The sequence below is a fragment of the Oncorhynchus keta genome, chromosome 9 (assembly GCF_023373465.1).
Source record: "Oncorhynchus keta strain PuntledgeMale-10-30-2019 chromosome 9, Oket_V2, whole genome shotgun sequence".
NCBI classification, from domain to species: Eukaryota; Metazoa; Chordata; class Actinopteri; order Salmoniformes; family Salmonidae; genus Oncorhynchus; species Oncorhynchus keta.
In genome coordinates this window covers 39,858,876-39,879,904 of record NC_068429.1, presented here as the reverse complement: position 1 = coordinate 39,879,904, position 21,029 = coordinate 39,858,876, and the positions used below count along the sequence as shown (strand labels likewise).

Sequence of the window (21,029 nt, the reverse complement as noted above, 5' to 3'; positions counted from 1 at the left end):
TCTCTTTTGAGTTGTGGGTGATTGTTTTCTGTGTCTGTGTTTGCACCATACGGGACTGTTTCGATTTTCGTTTGTGCATTCACGTTGTTATTTTGTATTTTTGTAGTGTTCAGTTTTTTATATTAAAATGGACACTTACCACGCTGCACATTGGTCCTCCGATCCTTCCTACTACCCCTCTTCATCAGAGGAGGAAGACGAAAACCCTTACAGGTTTTGTGAATGCTGTTGTGATAAACACAACAAGAAGTGCAGGCCTCAGTAGCTCCATCTTTTACAATTATTTTCTGATAAAAAAAAAAAATCTAAATATCGTTTACTCTGAGTAGAGGTCCTGTATGAACCTACTGTGGAGGAGAACATAAAATGAACAGACATCCAAAGCTGGTGCTAATATAGCCAGTGTCAATGAGTAACATATTGCCACATACCAGGATCCAGGGAAATCTGTGGTTTTACAGGGTCAGCCATAGTAGTATGATGCCCCTGGAGAAAATTAGGATTAAGTGCCTTGCTCAAAGGCACATCAACAGAGGTTTTTCCTTATCGGCTCGTGTAATTGAACCACCAACCTTTCAGTTACCAGCCCAATGCACTACCCGCTAGGCTACCTGCCGCAAGGCATGTCTACACATTTTGAATCATAAATTAGTTGGTTTCAGGGAATTTCCATGATATATTGTTGGCTAAGCTTGTGGTTTAAATGATTATCGTCACTAGTTTGAGCTAGTGAGGCTAGAACCTGACGAATCAAATAGTTCAAACTATGTCAAATAAAACCACAGTGTTGCTTCTGGCAAATATATAAATCCTTCTAGTGACAGATATCGTAGCAGCTAGAATCATTTTCAGATGTTTCAACACAATGGATCTCTTCAACAAAGGAGGGGCTGCCTAGATGATTTACTATTTTGTTTACACTGGAGTTATTTCAGTTTTGGAGTTCAGAGAGGCACATTTTCAGTGATGAAATGGCAGATGGGTGTTACACACAGTCAGAAAGCCTATTCTACTGTAGTGGGAAATATCCGGCCAAGTCATCCTCCTGCAACATTCCAAGGATTAGATGGCTGCCCAACCCTTGGTTTACTCATTGACACTGGCTATATTAACTCCAGCTTTGGATGTCTGTCCATTTTATGTTCTCCTCCACAGTAGGCTCATACAGGACCTCTACTCAGAGTAATCTATATTTGATTTCTGATTTTTTTTTAAATCAGAAAATAATTGTAAAAGATGGAGCTACTGAGGACTGCACTTTTTGTTGTGTTTATCACAACAGCATTCACAAGACCGGTAAGTGGGTGAACATTTTGGTATTTTCCTTCCTTTTCCATAATTAGTAGTAGTTGTGGCCAGAGGCGCAACTTTCACTGGGAAATTGCTAATTGTCCCCCCTGTCGGGTAGGCTGTTTTGAGTGTTTATCCGACTGGATTTTAAAAAAATTATAAAAAATTATGTCCCCCCCACTTCTAAAACCAAAGTTGCTCCCCTGGTAGTGGCTATCGTTACAGTATTTTTCAGGTGCTGTTGTCTTGTGTTTTGTTCACTCCACAGTTTGGCAGGCCTGGACACCATAATGGCCATAAAGCATCAAATCCATTGGAATGGTTGAAATGGTACGAGCGGGGTCACTCTTCTGAGGATGTCTTCAGACACAGCAAGGGAAGAGGCCCGGGATCACCAAAGTTCTTTGATTCTTCAGTGTCAATGGAGTCTTCCTCAGAATCTTCAGAATCCAACCAGTCCTCAGAATCTGATGCATCAAGTTCAGAGGAGATCTTCCCTGAGAGGACGACACCTGGACCAATTGCTCCAGCCACAGTGAACCCACCCACTGCTGCCAGGTCAACTATCCCACCGGTGATAGAAATGTCCACAAATGGGCCAGTCATCAATGAAACGACACCTTCACCAGGGGACGTTACTGCATGTGTCACTGAGGACATTCTAACTCCAGCTCCGCCAACTCCTGCTCCAGCAACTCCCCCTCCAGTCACAGAGAGCAGAGGAGACCGTTTTTAAATGTTTATAAATACTAGTCAGAATTCAAGCTACATTTTTCCAGTTTATCATTATTTGTTGTATGGAAAATGTACTTAAATGTATTTACAGTTTTGAATGGATTTATAGCTTTTGTTGTCAGCTTCAGAATAGTATTATAGGTACATTCCCAAATGGAAAATAGTAATGAAAAACAAATAAGAATCTTGTATGGCATAAGAATATTTTTTTTATACAAAAATCTAATGAGTATCTGGTAAGATTTTGTATGTTTTGCCTTATGTCAGTAGTGTATTTGAATATGTCTTGACTTATATGACTACTATGACATACACAATTGTGGTGGATTTTCCACATCAGGGGTCTCTAACCTATTCCAGCATGAGAGCATTCTTTTAACTTTCAAATAGGCACATTCTTATCTTTTCCTTCATCCTTGCAAGTCTTCCCTAGGTCCTTGCTGTACAACATGTTTTCTCTCAATATACTTGGTAAAATGATGGTTAATAAACAACTCTAAGGGGCCCCCCCTAAAATGTTATTTGGTATTTTCCTGAATTCTGTTTTCTCTATTAGTTTTTTCCTGGTTTGGGATTTCTTTAAAAAAACATGTACTCTCACTATTACAATTACTTATAGAGAAACAACGAATGTGTAGCGATTCTCGTCCTCGTCTGTGGATGTTCTGAGTCCATACCAATTCTTAAATCACAACAGAAGATCATTTTTTAGTACCAAAAAAATAAAAAATTACATTAAATGTTTTTTAGTTTTTTTGTTGTTGTATAATTCCCCTATAAATTCGCAACTAGCAAGAGATGAATGTGTTGAGTTGGGATATTGGGAGACCCAGAAAAGAACGGGCCTAAGGTACTCTGGGCAGAGGAACATTTTGAGCCAGGCTACTCTCACGAGATCATAGACGCACAGTTCTTTTTACAGGTCTCCGAAGTTAATCAACAAATATTAAACCAGGAGACGATTTAACTTTGCTATCAGGGTTCCCCAGGTAGCGAGGGGAATGGCGTCCCTTGAGAGGGCAAGAACGAGATGCATGTTAGGGGAAGTACAATATTATCATAAGGAGAGGTATACTTCGAATACAGAGGAGGAATGGAGGGAAAAACAGAGGCAGAGGAGGTCGTAGAGGGTGAGATTGAATCTGTTAAGAATGGCGGATAAAAGGGAGCTGGTTTGTTAAAGAAGAATGGTAGAAAGTGTTAGCAGAGTGAGCTGTACGCCGGATCGAAGACAGGAGGAGAAATGGAAGTGAGGGCGAATTATCGGAGGTGGTAGGAGTGGTGAAGTTCTTGGAGCCCGAGGCTTGTACCGAGGGTCAGGATAAAGATGAGTCTGTGACGGTAGGAGTGACATTTTTTGAAAAAGTGGACCCTTGCCTTTTGGCTGATCCATTTGTGGTTTCAGGGTGGGTGAAAACAGAGTTGGGTGCTGTAGAATCGGTGAAGGTGTCAAGACTTGTTCGGGGGCGGTGTTCTGCGGTTGACGTCACCGGTCTTCTAGACATAGCCGCTTCATTTTCATCATTCCATTTGTTTTGACTTGTTTGCTTCACACCTGGTTTGTATTCCCTAATCACACTGCATGTATTTATTCCTCTGTTCCCCTCCATGTCTTTGTGTGAAATTGTTTTGTGTTACGTGGTGTTTTGCGTATAGCTGGTTTGTTCCGTGTATGTTGTTCGCGTAGATGGTTTGTTTGTTTAAAACTATATATCAGGTTGTGATTTCTCACTCTGTACACTTTGCCTGCCAAATAAAGTGTGCGCTTGTTTCACAACTCTCTGCTCTCCTGCACATGACTTCTTCACCAGCAGCTCCCAGCCTTAACAGAAGGTAACCAGAAGTGGTCTTGTGATTATTGTTTGTGTTTCTGCTGGTCAGAGGGAGCAGACAGGCACTCCACATCAAACGAATGGGGACAAGAGATGTGAACTGTTTTGCTCTCAAGAAAAGGGCGCCATTGAAAGGAATGATTGTTTTAGACCCCATCATAGCACCGAGACTGCACTTGTGAAGGTGGTAAATTACCTTTTAATGGCGTCAGACGGAGGCTCTGCATCTGTCCTCGTGCTCCTAGACCTTAGTGCTGCTTTTGATACCATCGATCACCACATTCTTTTGGAGAGATTGGAAACACAAATTGGTCTACACGGACAAGTTCTGGCCTGGTTTAGATCTTATCTGTCGGAAAGATATCAGTTTGTCTCTGTGGATGGTTTGTCCTCAAGTTTCCATTTTAGGACCACTATTGTTTTCACTATATATTTTACCTCTTGGTGATATATGTATTACATAAAGATGGCAAGATGCAGTAGATGATAGAGTACAGTATATACATATACATATGAGATGAGTAATGTAGGGTATGTAAACATTATATTAAGTGGCATTGTTTAAAGCGGCTAGTGATACATTTTTTCCATCAATTTCCATTATTAAAATGAGCTGGAGTTGAGTCAGTACGTGACAGCAGCCACTGTTAATGGTGGCTGTTTAACAGTCTGATGGCCTTGAGATAGAAGCTGTTTTTCAGTCTCTCGGTCCCTGCTTTGATGCACCTGTACTGACCTCGCCTTCTGGATGATAGCGGGGTGAACAAGCAGTGGCTCGGGTGGTTGTTGTCCTTGATGATCTTTATGGCCTTCCTGTGACATCGGGTGGTGTAGGTGTCCTGGAGGGCAAGTAGTTTTCCCCCGGTGATGCGTTGTGCAGACCTCACTACCCTCTGGAGAGCCTTACGATTGTGGGCGGAGCAGTTGCCGTACCAGGCGGTGATACAGCCCGACAGGATGCTCTCGATTGTGCATCTGTAGAAGTTTGTGAGTGCTTTTGGTGACAAGCCAAATTTCTTCAGCCTCCTGAGGTTGATGAGGCGTTGCTGCACCTTCTTCACAATGCTGTCTGTGTGGGTGGACCAATTCAGTTTGTCCGTGATGTGTACGCCGAGGAACTTAAAACTTACTACCCTCGCCACTACTGTCCTGTCGATGTGGATAGGGGGGTGCTCCCTCTGATGTTTCATGAAGTCCACAATCATCTCCTTAGTTTAGTTGACTTTGAGTGTGAGTTTACTTTCCTGACACCACACTCCGAAGGCCCTCACCTCCTCCCTGTAGGCCGTGTCGTCGTTGTTGGTAATCAAGCCTACCACTGTAGTGTCGTCTGCAAACTTGATGACAGAGGTGAGTGCTACGGTAGTCGTTTAGCTCAGTTACCTTAGCTTTCTTGGGAACAGGAACAATGGTGTCCCTCTTGAAGCATGTGGGAACGGCAGACTGGGATAGGGATTGATTGAATATGTCCGTAAACACACCAGCCAGCTGGTCTGCGCATGCTCTGAGGACGCGGCTGGGGATGCCGTCTGGGCCTGCAGCCTTGCGAGGGTTAACATGTTTAAATATTTTACTCACATCGGCTGCAGTGAAGGAGAGTCCGCAGGTTTTGGTAGCGGGCCGTGTCAGTGGCACTGTATTGTCCTCAAAGCGAGCAAAGAAGTTATTTAGTCTGTCTGGGAGCAAGACATCCTGGTCCGTGACGGGGCTGGTTTTCTTTTTGTAATCCATGATTGACTGTAGACCCTGCCACATACATCTTGTGTCTGAGCCGTTGAATTGCAACTCTAATTTGTGTCTATCCTGACGCTTAGCTTGTTTGAGTGCCTTGCGGACGGAATAGCTACACTGTTTGTATTCGGTCATGTTTCCGATCACCTTGCTCTGGTTAAAAGCAGTGGTTTGCGCTTTTAGTTTCGAGCGAATGCTGCCATCAATCCACGGTTTCTGGTTTGGGAATGTTTTAATAGTTGCTGTGGGTACGACATCACAGATGCACTTTCTAATGAACTCGCTCATCAGCGTATTCGTCAATGTTGTTGTGGGACGCAATGCGGAACATATCCCAATCCACGTCTTGAAGCGTGGAATCAGATTGGTCGGACCAGCGTTGAACAGACCTGAGCGCGGGAGATTCTTGTTTTAGTTTCTGTCTGTAGGCTGGAAGCAACAAAATGGAGTCGTGGTCAGATTTTCTGAAAGGAGGGCGGGGGAGGGCCTTATATGTGTCGCGGAAGTTAGAATAACAATGATCCAGGGTTTTACCAGCCCTGGTTGCGCAATCGATATGCCGTTAGAATTTAGGGAGTCTTGTTTTCAGATTAGCCTTGTTAAAATCCCCAACTACAATGAATGCAGCCTCAGGATATGTGGTTTCCAGTTTACAAAGAGTCAAATAAAGTTCGTTCAGGGCCATCGATGTGTCTGCTTGGGGAGGAATATATACGGCTGTGATTATAATCGAAGAGAATTCCCTTGGTAGATAATGCGGTCGACATTTGATTGTGAGGAATTCTAAGTCAGGTGAACAGAAGGACTTGAGTTCCTGTATGTTGTTATGATCACACCACATCTCGTTAATCATAAGGCATACCCCCTCGCCCCTCTTCTTACCAGAAAGATGCTTGTTTCTGTCTGCGCGATACGTGAAGAAACCAGCTGGCTGCACCGACTCCGTTGGTGTATCTCGAGTGAGCCATGGTTCTCGTGAAGCAAAGAACGTTACAGTCTCTGGAGTGGAAGGCAAAACACCGGATCCGCTTCGGGAACTGTACAGGTACAATCACCAAAAAAACGCCCAAGACAATGGGAACTCACAGTTACTCATGGAAGGAGAAAAAAACGAATGCTCCTCACTATAATAAACACACGTGAATAAACTGAGGAAAGCCTCCACAAGCAACATGAAAATAGTCCCGCACAAACCTAATCATGGAAATTTAGGTAAAGAAACACACAGAAATGTAAGCAAATGAAAACCAGGTGTGAATGAACCAAAGACAAAACAAAAGGAAAAAGGAAAATGGATCGGTGATGGCTAGTAGGCCGGCCTAGCCGACCGCCGAGCAACACCCGAACAAGGAGAGGAACCACCTTCGGTGGAAGTCGTGACAGTTAGTGCTAAACACGGCTGCTAGAATCTTGGCTAGAACCCCAAAATTTGATCATATTACTCCAGTGCTAGCCTCTATACACTGGCTTCCTGTTAAGGCAAGGTCTGATTTCAAGGTGTTACTGTTAACCTAGAAAGCATTACATGGGCTTGCTCCTACCTATCTTTCCGATTTGGTCCTGCCGTACCTACCTACACGTACGCTACAGTCACAAGACGCAGGCCTCCTAACTGTCCCTAGAATCTCGAAGCAAACAGCTGGAGGCAGGGCTTTCTCCTATAGAGCTCAATTTTTATGGAATTGTCTGCCTAACAATGTGAGAGATGCAGACTCGGTCTCAACCTTTATGTCTTTATTGAAGACTCATCTCTTCAGTGAGTCCTGTGATTGAGTGTATTCTGGCCCAGTAGTGTGAAGGTGAATGGAAAGGCACTGGAGCAAAGAACCGCCCTTGCTGTCTCTGCTTGGCCAGTTCCCCTTTCTCCACTGGGATTCGCTGCCTCTAACCCTATTACAGGGGCTGAGTCACTGGCTTACTGGTGCTTTTCCATGCCGTCCCTAGGTGGGGTACGTCACTTGAGTGGGTTGAGTCACTGACGTGATCTTCCTGTCTGGGTTGGCGCACCCCCTTTGGTTGTGCCGTGGCGGAGATCTTTGTGGGCTATACTCGGCCTCGTCTCAGGATGGTAAGTTGGTGGTTGAAGTCATCCCTCTAGTGGTGTGGGGACTGTGCTTTGGCAAAGTGGGTGGGGTTATATCCTGCCTGTTTGGCCCTGTCTGGGGGTATTGTCGGATGGTGCCACAGTGTCTCCCGACCCCTCCTGTCTTAATCTCCAGTATTTATGCTGCAGTAGTTTGTATGTTGGGGTGCTAGGGTCAGTCTGTTATATATGGAGTATTTCTCCTGTCTTATCCGGTGTCTTGTGTGAATTTAAGTATTTTCTTTCTTTCTCTCTCTCTCAGAGGAGGACCTGAGCCCTAGGACCATGCCTCAGGACTACCTGGTCTGATGACTCCTTGCTGTTCCCAGTCCACCTGGCCGTGCTGCTGCTCCAGTTTCAACTGTTCTGCCTGCGGCTATGGAACCCGGACCTGTTCACCGGACGTGCTACCTGTCCCAGACCTGCTGTTTTCAACTCTCTAGAGACTCTGAATGATCGCCTATGAAAAATCAACTGACATTTACTCCTGAGGTACTGACCTGTTGCACTCTCGACAACCACTGTGATTATTATTATTTGACCCTGCTGGTCATCTATGAACATTTAAAAATCTTGGCCATGTTCTGTTATATTCTCCACCCGGCACGGCCAGAAGAGGACTGGCCACCCCTCACAGCCTGGTTCCTCTCTAGGTTAATTCCTAAGTTTTGGCATTTCTAGGGAGTTTTTCCTCGCCATCGTGCTTTTACATTTGCATTGCTTGCTGTTTGGGGTTATAGGCTTGGTTTCTGTACAGACTTTGAGATATCAGCTGATGTAAGAAGGGCTTTATAAATACATTTGATTTGAGTGATTGCTGGTCTAGCAGAACATGTGAAAGTTGACCAACTGAAGGGGAAGATTTACAGTGTTTGTGATGCTCGTCGGAGACAGGGTGGCGTGAGTGGTGGAACAGAAGAGTCGATGTCTGTTCTCTTGAGTTTTGTTGTTGAGTGTTTGCCCTACAATGTGATGTTAGGATATACTGTGTAAGTTATCCCATACAAGCTTTTGTGCCGAATATATTACGTTGTTACAGGTGTCAGGCATAAGGGCACGTGGCAGCAGTGTGTTTGAGGGAGGTTCCTAGGTGTGAGAAGTGTGCCGAAGGGCAAGAGACAAGGCAATGTGTATTGTTTTACGTTTGGCTTTTGAAGGCAATAGTGGCAAACCAGCAATGGGATAATGTCAAAGTGGCTTTGATTGTTTAGTAGCAGGGAGCTTTATGTTTATGACAGTTTGTGATGGAACACATAAAAAAATGCATGTACTTTCAGAATTGATCGGTGGAATACTCATAGGTGGGCTGTAAGCTATTGCTAGCTCACAATCCACTTGTTGGAGACCAGCTGTCCTACATAGATATGGTATGACATATTTGAGGCAAATACACTGGTACACTTCAACTGTGAGAGACGGAATCTAAAACAAAGATCCAGAAAATCACATTGTATGATTTTTAAGTAATTCATTTGCATTTTATTGCATGACATAAGTATTTGATCACCTACCAACCAGTAAGAATTCCGGCTCTCACAGACCTGTTCGTTTTTCTTTAAGAAGCCCTCCTGTTCTCCACTCATTACCTGTATTAACTGCACCTGTTTGAACTCGTTACCTGTATAAAAGACACCTGTCCACACACTCAATCAAACAGACTCCAACCTCTCCACAATGGCCAAGAACAGAGAGCTGTGTAAGGACATCAGGGCTAAATTGTAGACCTGCACAAGGCTGGGATGGGCTACAAGACAATAAGCAAGCAGCTTGGTGAGAAGGCAACAACTGTTGGCGCAATTATTAGAAAATGGAAGAAGTTCAAGATGACGGTCAATCACTCTCGGTCTGGGGCTCCATGCAAGATCTCACCTTGTGGGGCATCAATGACCCTGAGGAAGGTGAGGGATCAGCCCAGAACTACACGGCAGGACCTGGTCAATGACCTGAAGAGAGCTGGGACCACAGTCTCAAAGAAAACCATTAGTAACACACTACGCCGTCATGGATTAAAATCCTGCAGAGCACGCAAGGTCCCCCTGCTCAAGCCAGCGCATGTCCAGGCCCGTCTGAAGTTTGCCAATGACCATCTGGATGATCCAGATGAGGAATGGGAGAAGGTAATGTGGTCTGATGAGACAAAAATAGAGCTTTTTGGTCTAAACTCCACTCGCCGTGTTTGGAGGAAGAAGAAGGATGAGTACAATCCCAAGAACACCATCCCAACCGTGAAGCATGGAGGTGGAAACATCATTCTTCGGGGATGCTTTTCTGCAAAGGGGACAGGACGACTGCACCGTATTGCGGGGAGGATGGATGGGGCCATGTATCACGAGATCTTGTCCAACAACCTCCTTCCCTCAGTAAGAGCATTGAAGATGGGTCGTGGCTGGGTCTTCCAGCACGACAACGACCCGAAACACACAGCCAGGTCACCTAAGGAGTGGCTCCGTAAGAAGCATCTCAAGGTCCTGGAGTGGCCTAGCCAGTCTCCAGACCCGAACCCAATAGAAAATCTTTGGAGGGAGCTGAAAGTCCGTATTGCCCAGCGACAGCCCCGAAACCTGAAGGATCTGGAGAAGGTCTGTATGGAGGAGTGGGCCAAAATCCCTGCTGCAGTGTGTGCAAACCTGGTCAAGAACTACAGGAAACGTATGATCTCTGTAATTGCAAACAGAGGTTTCTGTACCAAAAATTAAGTTCTGCTTTTCTGATGTATCAAATACTTATGTCATGCAATAAAATGCAAATTAATTACTTAAAAATCATACAATGTGATTTTCTAGATTTTTGTTTTACATTCCGTCTCTCACAGTTGAAGTGTACCTATGATAAAAATTACAGACCTCTACATGCTTTGTAAGTAGGAAAACCTGCAAAATCGACAGTGTATCAAAGACTTGTTCTCCCCACTGTATATGAATTATGAGTAAAAGTGTTATGTTCGGACAATGTAATTTCTACAAAATAAATGTTTTACTTTTTGGTTTCACAGTGTTTTTATTAGTCAAGATACTAAACAACTTCTTTGCTCACTTTGAGGACAACACAGTGCCACTGACATGGCCCACTACCAAAACCTGTGGGCTCTCCTACACTGCAGCCAACCTGAGTAAAACATTTAAACGTGTTAACCCTCGCAAGACTGCCGGCCCAAACGGCATCGCCCAGCCGCGTCCTCAGATAATGTGCAGACCAGCTGGCTAGTGTGTTTACGGACATATTCAAACAATCCTTATCCCAGTCAAACTCGTCATTAAGCTCGAGACCCTGGGTCTCAACCCCGCCTTGTGCAACTGGGTCCTGGACTTCCTGACGGGCCACTCCCAGGTGGTGTGGGTAGGTAACAACATCTCCACCCGCTGATTCTCAACACTGGGTCCCCACAAGGGTGCATTCTCAGCCCTCTCCTGTATTCTCTGTTCACCCATGACTGCGTGGCCATGCACGCCTCCAACTCAATCATTAAGTTTGCAGACGACACTACAGTGGTCAGAGGCTTGATTACCAACAACGACGAGACGGTCTACAGGGAGGAGGTGAGGGCCCTCGGAGTGTGGTGTCAGGAAAATAACCTCACACTCAATGTCAACAAAACACCTCTACAACATCAGCAGCGCCTCTTCAACCTCAGGAGGCTTAAGAAATTTGGCTTGTCATCAAAAACACTCACAAACTTTCACAGATGAACAATCTGAGTATCACCGCCTGGTAGGGCAACTGCTCCGCCCACAACCATAAGGCTCTCCAGAGGGTAGTGAGGTCTGCACCACGCATCACCGGGGGCAAACTACCTGCCCTCCAGGACACCTACACCACCTGATGTCACAGGAAGGCCAAAAAGATCATCAAGGACAACAACCACCCAAGTCACTGCCTGTTCACCCCGCTATCATCCAGAAGGCGAGGTCAGTACAGGTGCATCAAAGCTGGGACCGAGAGACTGAAAAACAACTTCTATCTCAAGGCCATCAGACTGTTAAACAGCCACCACTAACATTGAGTGGCTGCTGCCAACATACTGACTCATCTCTAGTCACTTTAATAATGAAACATTGATGTAATAAATGTATCACTAGCCACTTTAAACAGTGCCACTTTATACAATGTTTACTACATACCCTACATTACTCATATCATATGTATATACTGTACTCTATATCATCTACTGCATCTTGCCTATGCCGTTCGGCCATCGCTCATATATATATTTTTATGTACATATTCTTATTAATTCCTTTACACTTGTGTGTGTATAAGGTAGTTGTTGTGAAATTGTTAGGTTACATTACTTGTTAGATATTACTGCATGGTCGGAACTAGAAGCACAAGCATTTCGCTACACTCGCATTAACATCTGCTAACTATGTGTATGTGACAAATCAAATTTGATGTGATTTGATTTGACGGTGGTGTTATCCATTCCACTCTCGTGTGGTTATCTGCTGTGCTACACTGCTAAGAGTTCATAGCTTCTTATGAACTCTTGTCTTCCTCCTGACTGAGGCAACAGCTCATCAGATGAGACATTCGGGTACGGAATGAGACGTTGACCGTGACAGGGCCTTTTGTTCATATTTCAGCTCAGAATGAACTGAATGATGGTGTGTGATGGAGTGTGGTTTAGGAGGGCCCTCATATCATAAAGAATACTGTGTGTCTAGTCTCTTTCTCTGGTGAACACAACTGTGAATGCCGAGTCTGTAATTTAGCTCGTAATGTAGTACTATAGTACTATACACAGAGATCAATGGCTCAGTAGATACAACAAAGTATACAAATGTGAAATAACAGACCCACCATGTGTTTTATGAAAAAAAAGGAAATTATTTAGAAACGATACATTATACATACAGTAAAAATGGGACAAACAACATGTAGTGTAAATAATTGTGCAATTGAAAAAATGGACTGTTCTGTATGTCCTGATGTGTTGGCTAGTATTGCTCTTATCAGGTATTATTGACGTACTGTATTAGACCTTAAGGGCCGTCTGTTTGTTATTCTCTCTGTTCTGACCTCCTAATGTAAGGTCATAGAGCACCGTCCTGGTCCTGGTAGCATTCTTCACTGTCGACAGCAGCAGGATGAGAGAGACAGGCCTTTACTAGGCAACTATGACAACGGGAGCGTCGGTATCTATGGTAGCCTCTGTGGCCGCCTCCTCAGCCGAGTTGCTGTCACTCTCCTGGCTCTCGTCGCTGTCTGCCGCCCCGGGCGTGGCTGTAGCCTCCTCACTGCTGTTGCTGCTGTCAGTCTCATCACTGGCGCTAGTGCTCTCGCTGGTGCCGTCGCTGCTAGCGCTACTGGTGCTCTCACTAGTCACATCACTGGCGCTAGCGCTGGCACTCTCTGCCTCTTCCTCCTCCAGGCTCTCAGCTCCTTGGCTCTCGGGGCTCTCAGAGGGACCAGTGTCCTGGCTGGCTTCATCGACATGCACTTGGCGCAGGCTGGGCTCCTCGGCTGTGCCGCTGGAGACATCCAAACCCTGGCTCTCCACCTCGGGGGTGCTGGTGTCCTCTTCCATCAAATCATGCACCTGCAGGGCCTAGAGAGAGGTGATGGAAGGATGTTTAGAGACAATTCTTACAATTAAATGGAAGGAAATAATGCCTGTGAGTTTTAGATGGAGAATTCTAACAGAGGAGAGACAAATGTACCTTGAACACGGTCAGCGTCTTCTCAATCTCGTTTCCGAGCCCGGTGTCATAGACGGACACCTTCTTGCCAGCATACATGCCCTCGTCCATCTTTCCATAATATTTGTATGGGGAGGGTCCCTTCTCGATGTTGTTGGTATCTACATAGATGGACTTCTTGTAGTCACCGGGGTAGCCCATGCTGTCCCCGCGTCCGTCGTCGTAGATGGGGGCCTCTGTGGGAGCCAGGGTGGGCTCAACAGTGGGCTCCGCGGTGGGAGGGGCAGCGGTGGTGTCTGCCTCCCCGGACTCTGACTCCTCTGTGTCCTGAAAACACATCACAACAACACCTTTATAAGATTTGAAGTTAAAATAAGAGCTTTGTGAACGCTCCTGTCTGTCAAGGTTACCTAGACGTCTTCATTGAACTATAAACTACAGTCTGTGTTGTCCTTTAGACTTACTGGAGCCGTAACTACACGTGACAATGTGACTCAATATATCCTACATATGAATAGTTTTATACTTGGTGTATTACATCACTGTCTGTGCTGCCTGTGCTGTCCTTGCTTTCGTCACTGTCTGCACTGTCTGTCGATGATGTGCTGTCCACTGTTGGGTCTGATGTAGGATCAGCTCCCTGGAAAATAGAAAAACAGGACCCATCAGCATGTCATCAACAACATCCATCAAAAGTACAGATAGATACAACTATATCAGGTGTAAGAGGGATTTAGCGTCTTAAGCTACATTATAAACTGGTTGGGTCGAACCCTGAATGCTGATTGGCTGACAGCTGTGGTATATCAGACCGTATACCATGGGTATGACAAAACATTTATTTTTACTGCTCTAATTACGTTGTTAACCAGTTTATAATAGCAATAAGGCACCTCGGGTTTGTGGTATACGGCCAATATACCACGGCTAAGGGTTGTGTCCATGGTTTATTGGCCATATACAACACCTCCTTGGGCCTTATTGCTTAATTATGGTACAACAGAATGATGTTTTACTTCTGTTTCATCTTCGTCGGAGCTCTCGTCTGATGCTGTACCAGCACCCACATTCTACAAGAAAAGAGTTAAATAACAACTGTCATATTTATTGCAGTTTTCCCTACAGGACAAATGTATACATTTCAATCCACATACATATTATAAAGTAATGTACCCTGAAAGAAGGTGAACATGCTCTTACCTGTACAGATGCAACCTGGGTGAGATCTACTAGGGCTTTCCGAAGCACCGGAGCTGGTTTAACCTGCCAACATGAATATTCATTTATTTATTCACTATTTTTACCCCCTTTTTCTCCCCAATTTCTCCCCTGTCTCATCGCTGCAACTCTCCAACGGGCTTGGGAGAGGGAAGGTCGAGCCATGCGTCCTCCGAAACATAACCCGCCAAACCGCGCTTCTTAACACCCGTCCGCTTAACCCAGAAGCCAGCTGCACCAACTGACCACCGAAGTCCGCCTGCAGGTGTCCGGCCTGCCACAAGGAGTCGCTAGAGTGTGATGAGCCAAGTAAAGCACCCCCCCCCCCGCCAAACCTTCCCCTAATCCGGACGAAGCTGGGCCAATTGTGCACGGTCCCTATGGGACTCCCAGTTATGGCCAGTTGTGACACAGCCTGGGATTGAACCCGGGTCTGTAGAGACACCTCAAGCACTGCAACACACCTTAGACCGCTGCACCACTCGGGAGGCCCATGAACATACATTTAAGTTGATACCAAGCACACGTCTCTGTCTGTCCGTTCTCATATGGGAGGAACACTCACCACTTCCTCTGAGCTCTCTGAACTGCTGCTGGATGAGCGTTTCACCGGGCGACAGAGGACCGTTGCAAAGAGCAGGGCGAAAACAATTGCAGCCTTCATTGTCACAATGTGTATCTGAAACGAGAGAGAATCCAGCAAAATGATGTGAACTGAAGATACAAACTGTGTTGAAAGCTGTACTCCCTTTTAAACTGAAAATGTGATCCATTCTTTTCAATTACAGCAGAAATGCCTGGATGGGAGGCAGTTAGACTGCAAATTGCCTGTGAAGTCCTGCTTTGTAATGGTTAAACCATTAAAGACTTGATTAGTATACAGGGAGAATTAACCATGGGCCATGATGAGTCTCCACCATGGTTAAGTGGAGGAACTCTGGCGGAAGTGCACTCATGTTAAAGTCAGTGCCTAACCGTTGGCAGACAACGTGGGCTTCGCTCCCAGCTAATGACATCCAGCCTAGCCTAGCTATCCTACCCCCATGCATGAACGTCTCCCTTGTTTTCCAGCTGAGCTACTCTCAGCTAGAACAACATTACATCAAGTAGGCAGTGTTTTAGCTATACCTATAATGATCTCTGCATAGTGTATAATTCCCTAAGTTAAAAGTGGAAGTCTGGAAGACCACAGTCGGTCCAGGGAGGCGGGGAACATGATGAACGCCCCGCAGCTTTATTTTGGAAGCCAACTCTACTTTGTCATTTGATCTTTGGGTTCCAGAATGAAGAGCCCTTAAATTTGTGGTGTCGACAGATGGAAGTGTGACGGAGGCGAGAGATACTACTAGGGATGCCCAGAAGATGTTGTGTGTAGATGACATCTGACTTCAGAAGTAACTAATCCAGACTTTCAGTTTTGCTGCTATTATTATTTGTTCTCACAGCAGCACTTAAATGCTGTGGTTTAGTCTTGGAACATAGGAGTCAACTAGTTGACAATAAATTAGCTGTGGGTTTGAGAGCTGAGCCCAGAGCTTCCTCTTCCTGCTGTCACGTTCATCATTCCGACACTATACAACCTAGTTTATGATTGAGCTGACTCTATCAGGTTACCAGAAATATTTATTATTACAACAGATCACCAAGCTCTCTTTCCTGGTCAATTATGAATTTGCCACTAAACATAATGCATTTATTCTCATTTACATAAAAAGCCCCAAATGTACAAAGCATTTAGGCATTGAAAGGGTATTATTTTACTATCTAAGTGCTAAAATTAACTAGCTTTTTCAATCTTTGCACAAAATGTAATAACATTCCCCACAATTTTCTTTGAGCTTTTTACGGGAGAGGATTATGCATGTAGAAGGGCTAAACTTCATTTCATAATGCGCACAAAGCATAACATGTCAATGTCAGAATTTACTCCGCTATAGTTACATTGTCTATGTGATACCTCCTTCGGTTTCCCAAAAATAATCAATAACATCTATGCACCTGAGCACCAATATCAGTGATAAGCCATGTTGTTTTTACCTGGATGTGTTCGTCAGAGAATCCACAGGATAGCACTACACTAGTCAGTCAGGATGAGTGGAGAGCTGCTCAGTATTCTCTTGGATGCCAGAGGAGGAACAGCACAGTTCAGTTTGGATGTGGATGGATGCTGCTGAACAGAGGCTGCTGGTTGGCTTATAAACCCAGCTGCCTCCAGCTCCAGCCAATGGAAGCAGGGCTTGTGCCTTGTGATGTCATGAGGTTTACCACTTCTGTCCCACCTATCCTCTCCCACTCTTCCTGTGGTTAGTGTGGCCACTCAATGCAAACATTCACCAATCGACAAGGCAGAGGAAGGGAAAAAAAACACATATCCTGTATTGTTACAGAAATAAACTGAGGACACAAGCCCTGTGAAATTGAGATCAAATTACATGACAGTGCTTACAGTCACATGACGTTAGAAAACACTAAATGTGGAGATACGGGCTTTATTACTAGTTAAGGATGTTTCAGCATCTGAACCAGGGTTGAAGTACAAAAACATTCATGTGGGTCTGTAAGGTAATACACACTAACATCACTTCGTCCTTAAGCCACGGTCAAAGAAGAGCCAAAGTCAAAGTGGAGGTGGAAGTGTTAAGTGAATCAATACATTCATGTACAGTTAACAGTGTAGAGAGAAGACATATTCTCCCATCTCCATTGGCCTCAATGCAAGACATCATTAGCCAGCGTTAACATCACGATTCTACACCCCACTCAGCATGTTTCTTGGGAAGGTAAGTTTGGACTCATTTTGACCAATCGTCTTATTTTTACTGGGTGACTCTGCGACTCAGTGCCATTATCTGTGAAGCTAGACTATAACTACTGGTATACCCATTTTAATCTGATAAATGAAAGGTTGTAAAGAAAATAATATATACTGAACAAAAATATAAACACAACATGCAACAATTTCAAAGATTTTACTGAGTTACAGTTACAGTTCATATAAGGAAATCAGTCAACTGAAATAAATTCACGAGGCCCTAATCTATAGATTTCACATGATTGTGGAGCCAGGCCCAGCATGGCACCAACACTTTACATGTTGCTTTATATTTTATAGAAAATATACATTGTATGGAGAGTGGAAGGATATGGAATAATCCGTGTGCACATTGAGGAAGAGAACTTCCAGACACCCACAGTATGCATTCTCTGAATTCTAGAATATGATTACTTCTCATAAAAGTTAGAGAGCATTGAAATATGACCCACTAAAGTAGTAGGTACGAGACTAAGGTAGCACCCCTGACTGGTTTCTTTGTCAAACTATCTCTCCTAACCCTGCAATTAACTTGTCAGGATTCCTGTGTTCGTGTTTGACAGGTGTCTGACGTACTCACTGGAGTATGCATTGCTACATGTTGAGTCTGCTTTAGTACTTTGAATGTAATCCATTATAGCTTGATTTCCTACGGTATGATCATAATAAAATAGCCTCCAGTGGCTTTGGTGTTCAGTGGAATGATTTAGGGTGTATTCGTGTATAACTAAATGTTGTAAAAAGGAAGACAAGACACAACATCAGACATGTACAGTGAAACTCCCAGACAGATGTCTGGAAAGCTTGAGAGTGGACGCGTCAAGTTGAAACATGTTGCATTTGCTACGTTTTCATCTGGTTTGATGTCAAGTCACAACAGTTCCAACTTCTTCAGGTTGTGTCTGGAATTCTCACTGAGATGTCTGATATTCCCGAGCTGTCAAATCAACCAGTGGTTCACTAGGAGCTGAACACCAAGACACCTCTAACACCACCCCAAGATGAGACACTTTCTCCCAGTCAATCATTACCCCAACACCTACAGTCCCTGGAGCGTGTACTTCAACGTTCGTATCAACAAACAATGCCATTCAAATGAAGTGATCCCAACCAACACCACAAATAACGACATGAACATTTTAGAACTTCCCATTACGTGACACCCGAGGCCAATCATTATCTGATTTACTACACAGTATAGAAAAAGCTGTGTGTGTGTGTGTGTGTGTGTGTGTGTGTGTGTGTGTGTGTGTGTGTGTGTGTGAGAGAGAGAGAGAGAGAGAGAGAGAGAGAGAGAGAGAGAGAGAGAGAGAGAGAGAAAGAAAGAAAGAAAGAAAGAAAGAAAGAAAGAAAGAAAGAAAGAAAGAAAGAAAGAAAGAAAGAAAGAAAGAAAGAAAGAAAGAAAGAAAGAAAGAAAATAAAAAAAGAAAGAAAGAAAATAAAGAAAGAAAGAAAGTGTGTTTGGACCAGTCCCAGACCAGGCATGAAACACACAATTCATTATCAATGTGGATATCACATCACTTGATCACAGGGCCCGTATTCTTGATATACTTTGCATTGTGGAAAGTCTGCAGTAGAATTAGGAGAACCACTTTTACGATCTCCATAGAGCATGTTGAGGACCTTACTGTAATCCTAGTCTGGTCAATGCAGAGCTGGCAGGTTTGGCTGCCTTAAAGCAAAGCTGAAATCAGGGAAAGTGAGCCATAATGCACAGGATTAGTTTATGAAGCTGATGTCATTCATTAAAGTGGAACCCGTGTTCAATGACATGCAGCTATGTCGTTAAATGCATCTTAGGCCCGGGCCATCCCGCTCTGTGGTCATTTAGTTTGGAAATATTATTTAAAGTCATTGCAGATTGTGTAGTGTTTAACTGGAATATTTAATTAAGCCATCAACTTTTGTTATCATAAAAAAATATACAAGAGTGTTAATAGTAAGCTGCGATCAGATGTGGTCTCTATCAGGCTGATTCACAGTGAGGAATTTCCTGCTGTTGACCCAAAGCCTGTAAATGTGGTATTATCTTAACTATCATACAGTGAAAGAACCAAGGGTCCGACTAGATCTGGATAGTCCAGATAGTATGTAGAGCATCTACAGATGGACTATCGAGAATCTGTTGATAAGCAACTGCTTGCTAAGGTTAGTGTTAGGGCTACTGTAGGGTTAGGGTAAAGATTACGTTTAGGGTTAGGATAAGGGTTAAGGTTTGGGTTAGGATAATGATTAAGGTTAGGGTAAGTAAATTGAAAATGATAGTCTGTAGAGCATCTACAGATGGACTATCCAAATAGAATGCTACTGAACCCGGTACAGGTGGCCAAGTGGTGGAAGGGAGTTGAATATCCACTACGACAAGAACTCTCCCAGACAACCCCATTTTCAATGCAGTCATTAACAGTGTGTGTGTGTTACTATACATCAGCCTGTGTTAACCGCATAATGTCTTCATAATGTCTCCATAAACCCCCATAGGTTTACATAAGTGTTTGGGTGGTGGAGTTTTCACAAATTCATACATGTACAGTCAGTGTGACATACTGAAAGACAGGAGATCATATTACTTGTAATGGGTGCGTGTTGGTGGCAGGGAAGTCAGGCGCAGGAGAACGAACTTGGTATAAACGAAGTCGTTTAATAAAAGTTAATGAAACTCCAAAAACCAAAATACATCAAATAATCAAAGTGGGTACAAAACCCGTCGCACACCAACACATAACTTGCATAAACATTACAATCAAACAATCACCGACAAGGACATGAGGGGAAACAGAGGGTTAAATACACAACATGTAATTGATGGGATTGGAACCAGGTGTGATGGAAGACAAGACAAAACCAATGGAAAATGAAAAATGGATCAGTGATGGCTAGAAGATCGGTGACGTCGACCGCCGAACACCGCTTGAACAAGGAGAGGGGCCGATTTCGGCGGAAGTCGTGACGTTACTTGACATGTTACTGCAGTTGTGACGAACTAGTCTGTGGGACTGCACCAAGAGAAAGTCAATAAATCATCTATTTTATAAATGGTCAAAAATGTAACATACTGCAAGCTAAACTCAGCAAAAAAAGAAACCTCCTCTCACTGTCAACTGCGTTAATTTTCAGGTTCAATGGGATTGAGATCCGGGCTCTGCGCTGGCCATGGCAGAATACTGACATTCCTGTCTTGCAGGAAATCACACACAGAATGAGCAGTATGGCTGGTGGCAATGTCATGATGGAGGGTCATGTTAGGATGAGCCTACAAGAAGGGTACCACATGCGGGAGGACGACAAGCTCAGTCCGATGATGCTGTGACACACCGCCCCAGACCATGACTGACCCTCCACCTCCAAATCGATCCCGCTCCAGAGTACAGGCCTCGGTGTAACGATCATTCCTTTGACGATAAACGCGAATCCGACCATCACCCCTGGTGAGACAAAACCGCGACTCGTCAGAAAAGAACACTTTTTGCCAGTCATGTCTGGATCAACGACGGTGGGTTTCTGCGTATAGGCGAGATTGTTGCCGGTCAGGTCTGGTGAGGACCTGCCTTACAACAGGCCTACAAGCCTCCAGTCCAGCCTCTCTCAGCATATTGCAGACAGTGTGAGCACTGATGGAGGGATGGTGCTTTCCTGGTGTAACTCGGGCAGGATGTACCGATCCTGTGCAGGTGTTGTTACACGTGGTC

General features: G+C 44.3%; 2 protein-coding genes across 2 annotated transcripts; one reads left to right on the top strand and one right to left on the bottom strand.

Annotated features, from left to right (window-relative positions):
- Positions 1 to 1,127: 1,127 nt before the first annotated feature.
- Positions 1,128 to 2,769, top strand: LOC118387769 (uncharacterized). Its single transcript, XM_052525840.1, has 2 exons — positions 1,128 to 1,296; positions 1,559 to 2,769. The coding sequence occupies exons 1-2, from the start codon at positions 1,237 to 1,239 to the stop codon at positions 2,024 to 2,026; spliced, it is 528 nt and encodes a 175-aa protein (XP_052381800.1). The 5' UTR covers positions 1,128 to 1,236; the 3' UTR covers positions 2,027 to 2,769.
- A 9,713-nt stretch (positions 2,770 to 12,482) lies between these two features.
- LOC118387768 (dentin sialophosphoprotein-like) lies at positions 12,483 to 16,694 on the bottom strand. The gene is made up of 7 exons (XM_035776462.2): positions 16,563 to 16,694; positions 15,091 to 15,204; positions 14,508 to 14,570; positions 14,324 to 14,377; positions 13,846 to 13,947; positions 13,329 to 13,634; positions 12,483 to 13,216 (listed from the first exon to the last, which is right to left on the bottom strand). Exons 2-7 carry the CDS (start codon positions 15,187 to 15,189, stop codon positions 12,776 to 12,778), a joined length of 1,065 nt encoding a protein of 354 aa, XP_035632355.1. The 5' UTR covers positions 15,190 to 15,204; positions 16,563 to 16,694; the 3' UTR covers positions 12,483 to 12,775.
- Between the last annotated feature and the right edge of the window lie 4,335 nt (positions 16,695 to 21,029).

Bases quoted from the DNA above. Each gene is read 5' to 3' on its own strand.
- LOC118387769 (XM_052525840.1), top strand. From the start codon at position 1,237: ATGGAGCTACTGAGGACTGCACTTTTTGTTGTGTTTATCACAACAGCA. The intron at 1,297-1,558 runs GTAAGTGGGTGA...TTCACTCCACAG, and splicing joins CAACAGCATTCACAAGACCG to TTTGGCAGGCCTGGACACCA.
- LOC118387768 (XM_035776462.2), bottom strand. From the start codon at position 15,189: ATGAAGGCTGCAATTGTTTTCGCCCTGCTCTTTGCAACGGTCCTCTGT. The intron at 14,571-15,090 runs GTGAGTGTTCCT...TCATGTTGGCAG, and splicing joins CAGAGAGCTCAGAGGAAGTG to GTTAAACCAGCTCCGGTGCT. The intron at 13,948-14,323 runs GTAAAACATCAT...TCTATTTTCCAG, and splicing joins CCGACGAAGATGAAACAGAA to GGAGCTGATCCTACATCAGA.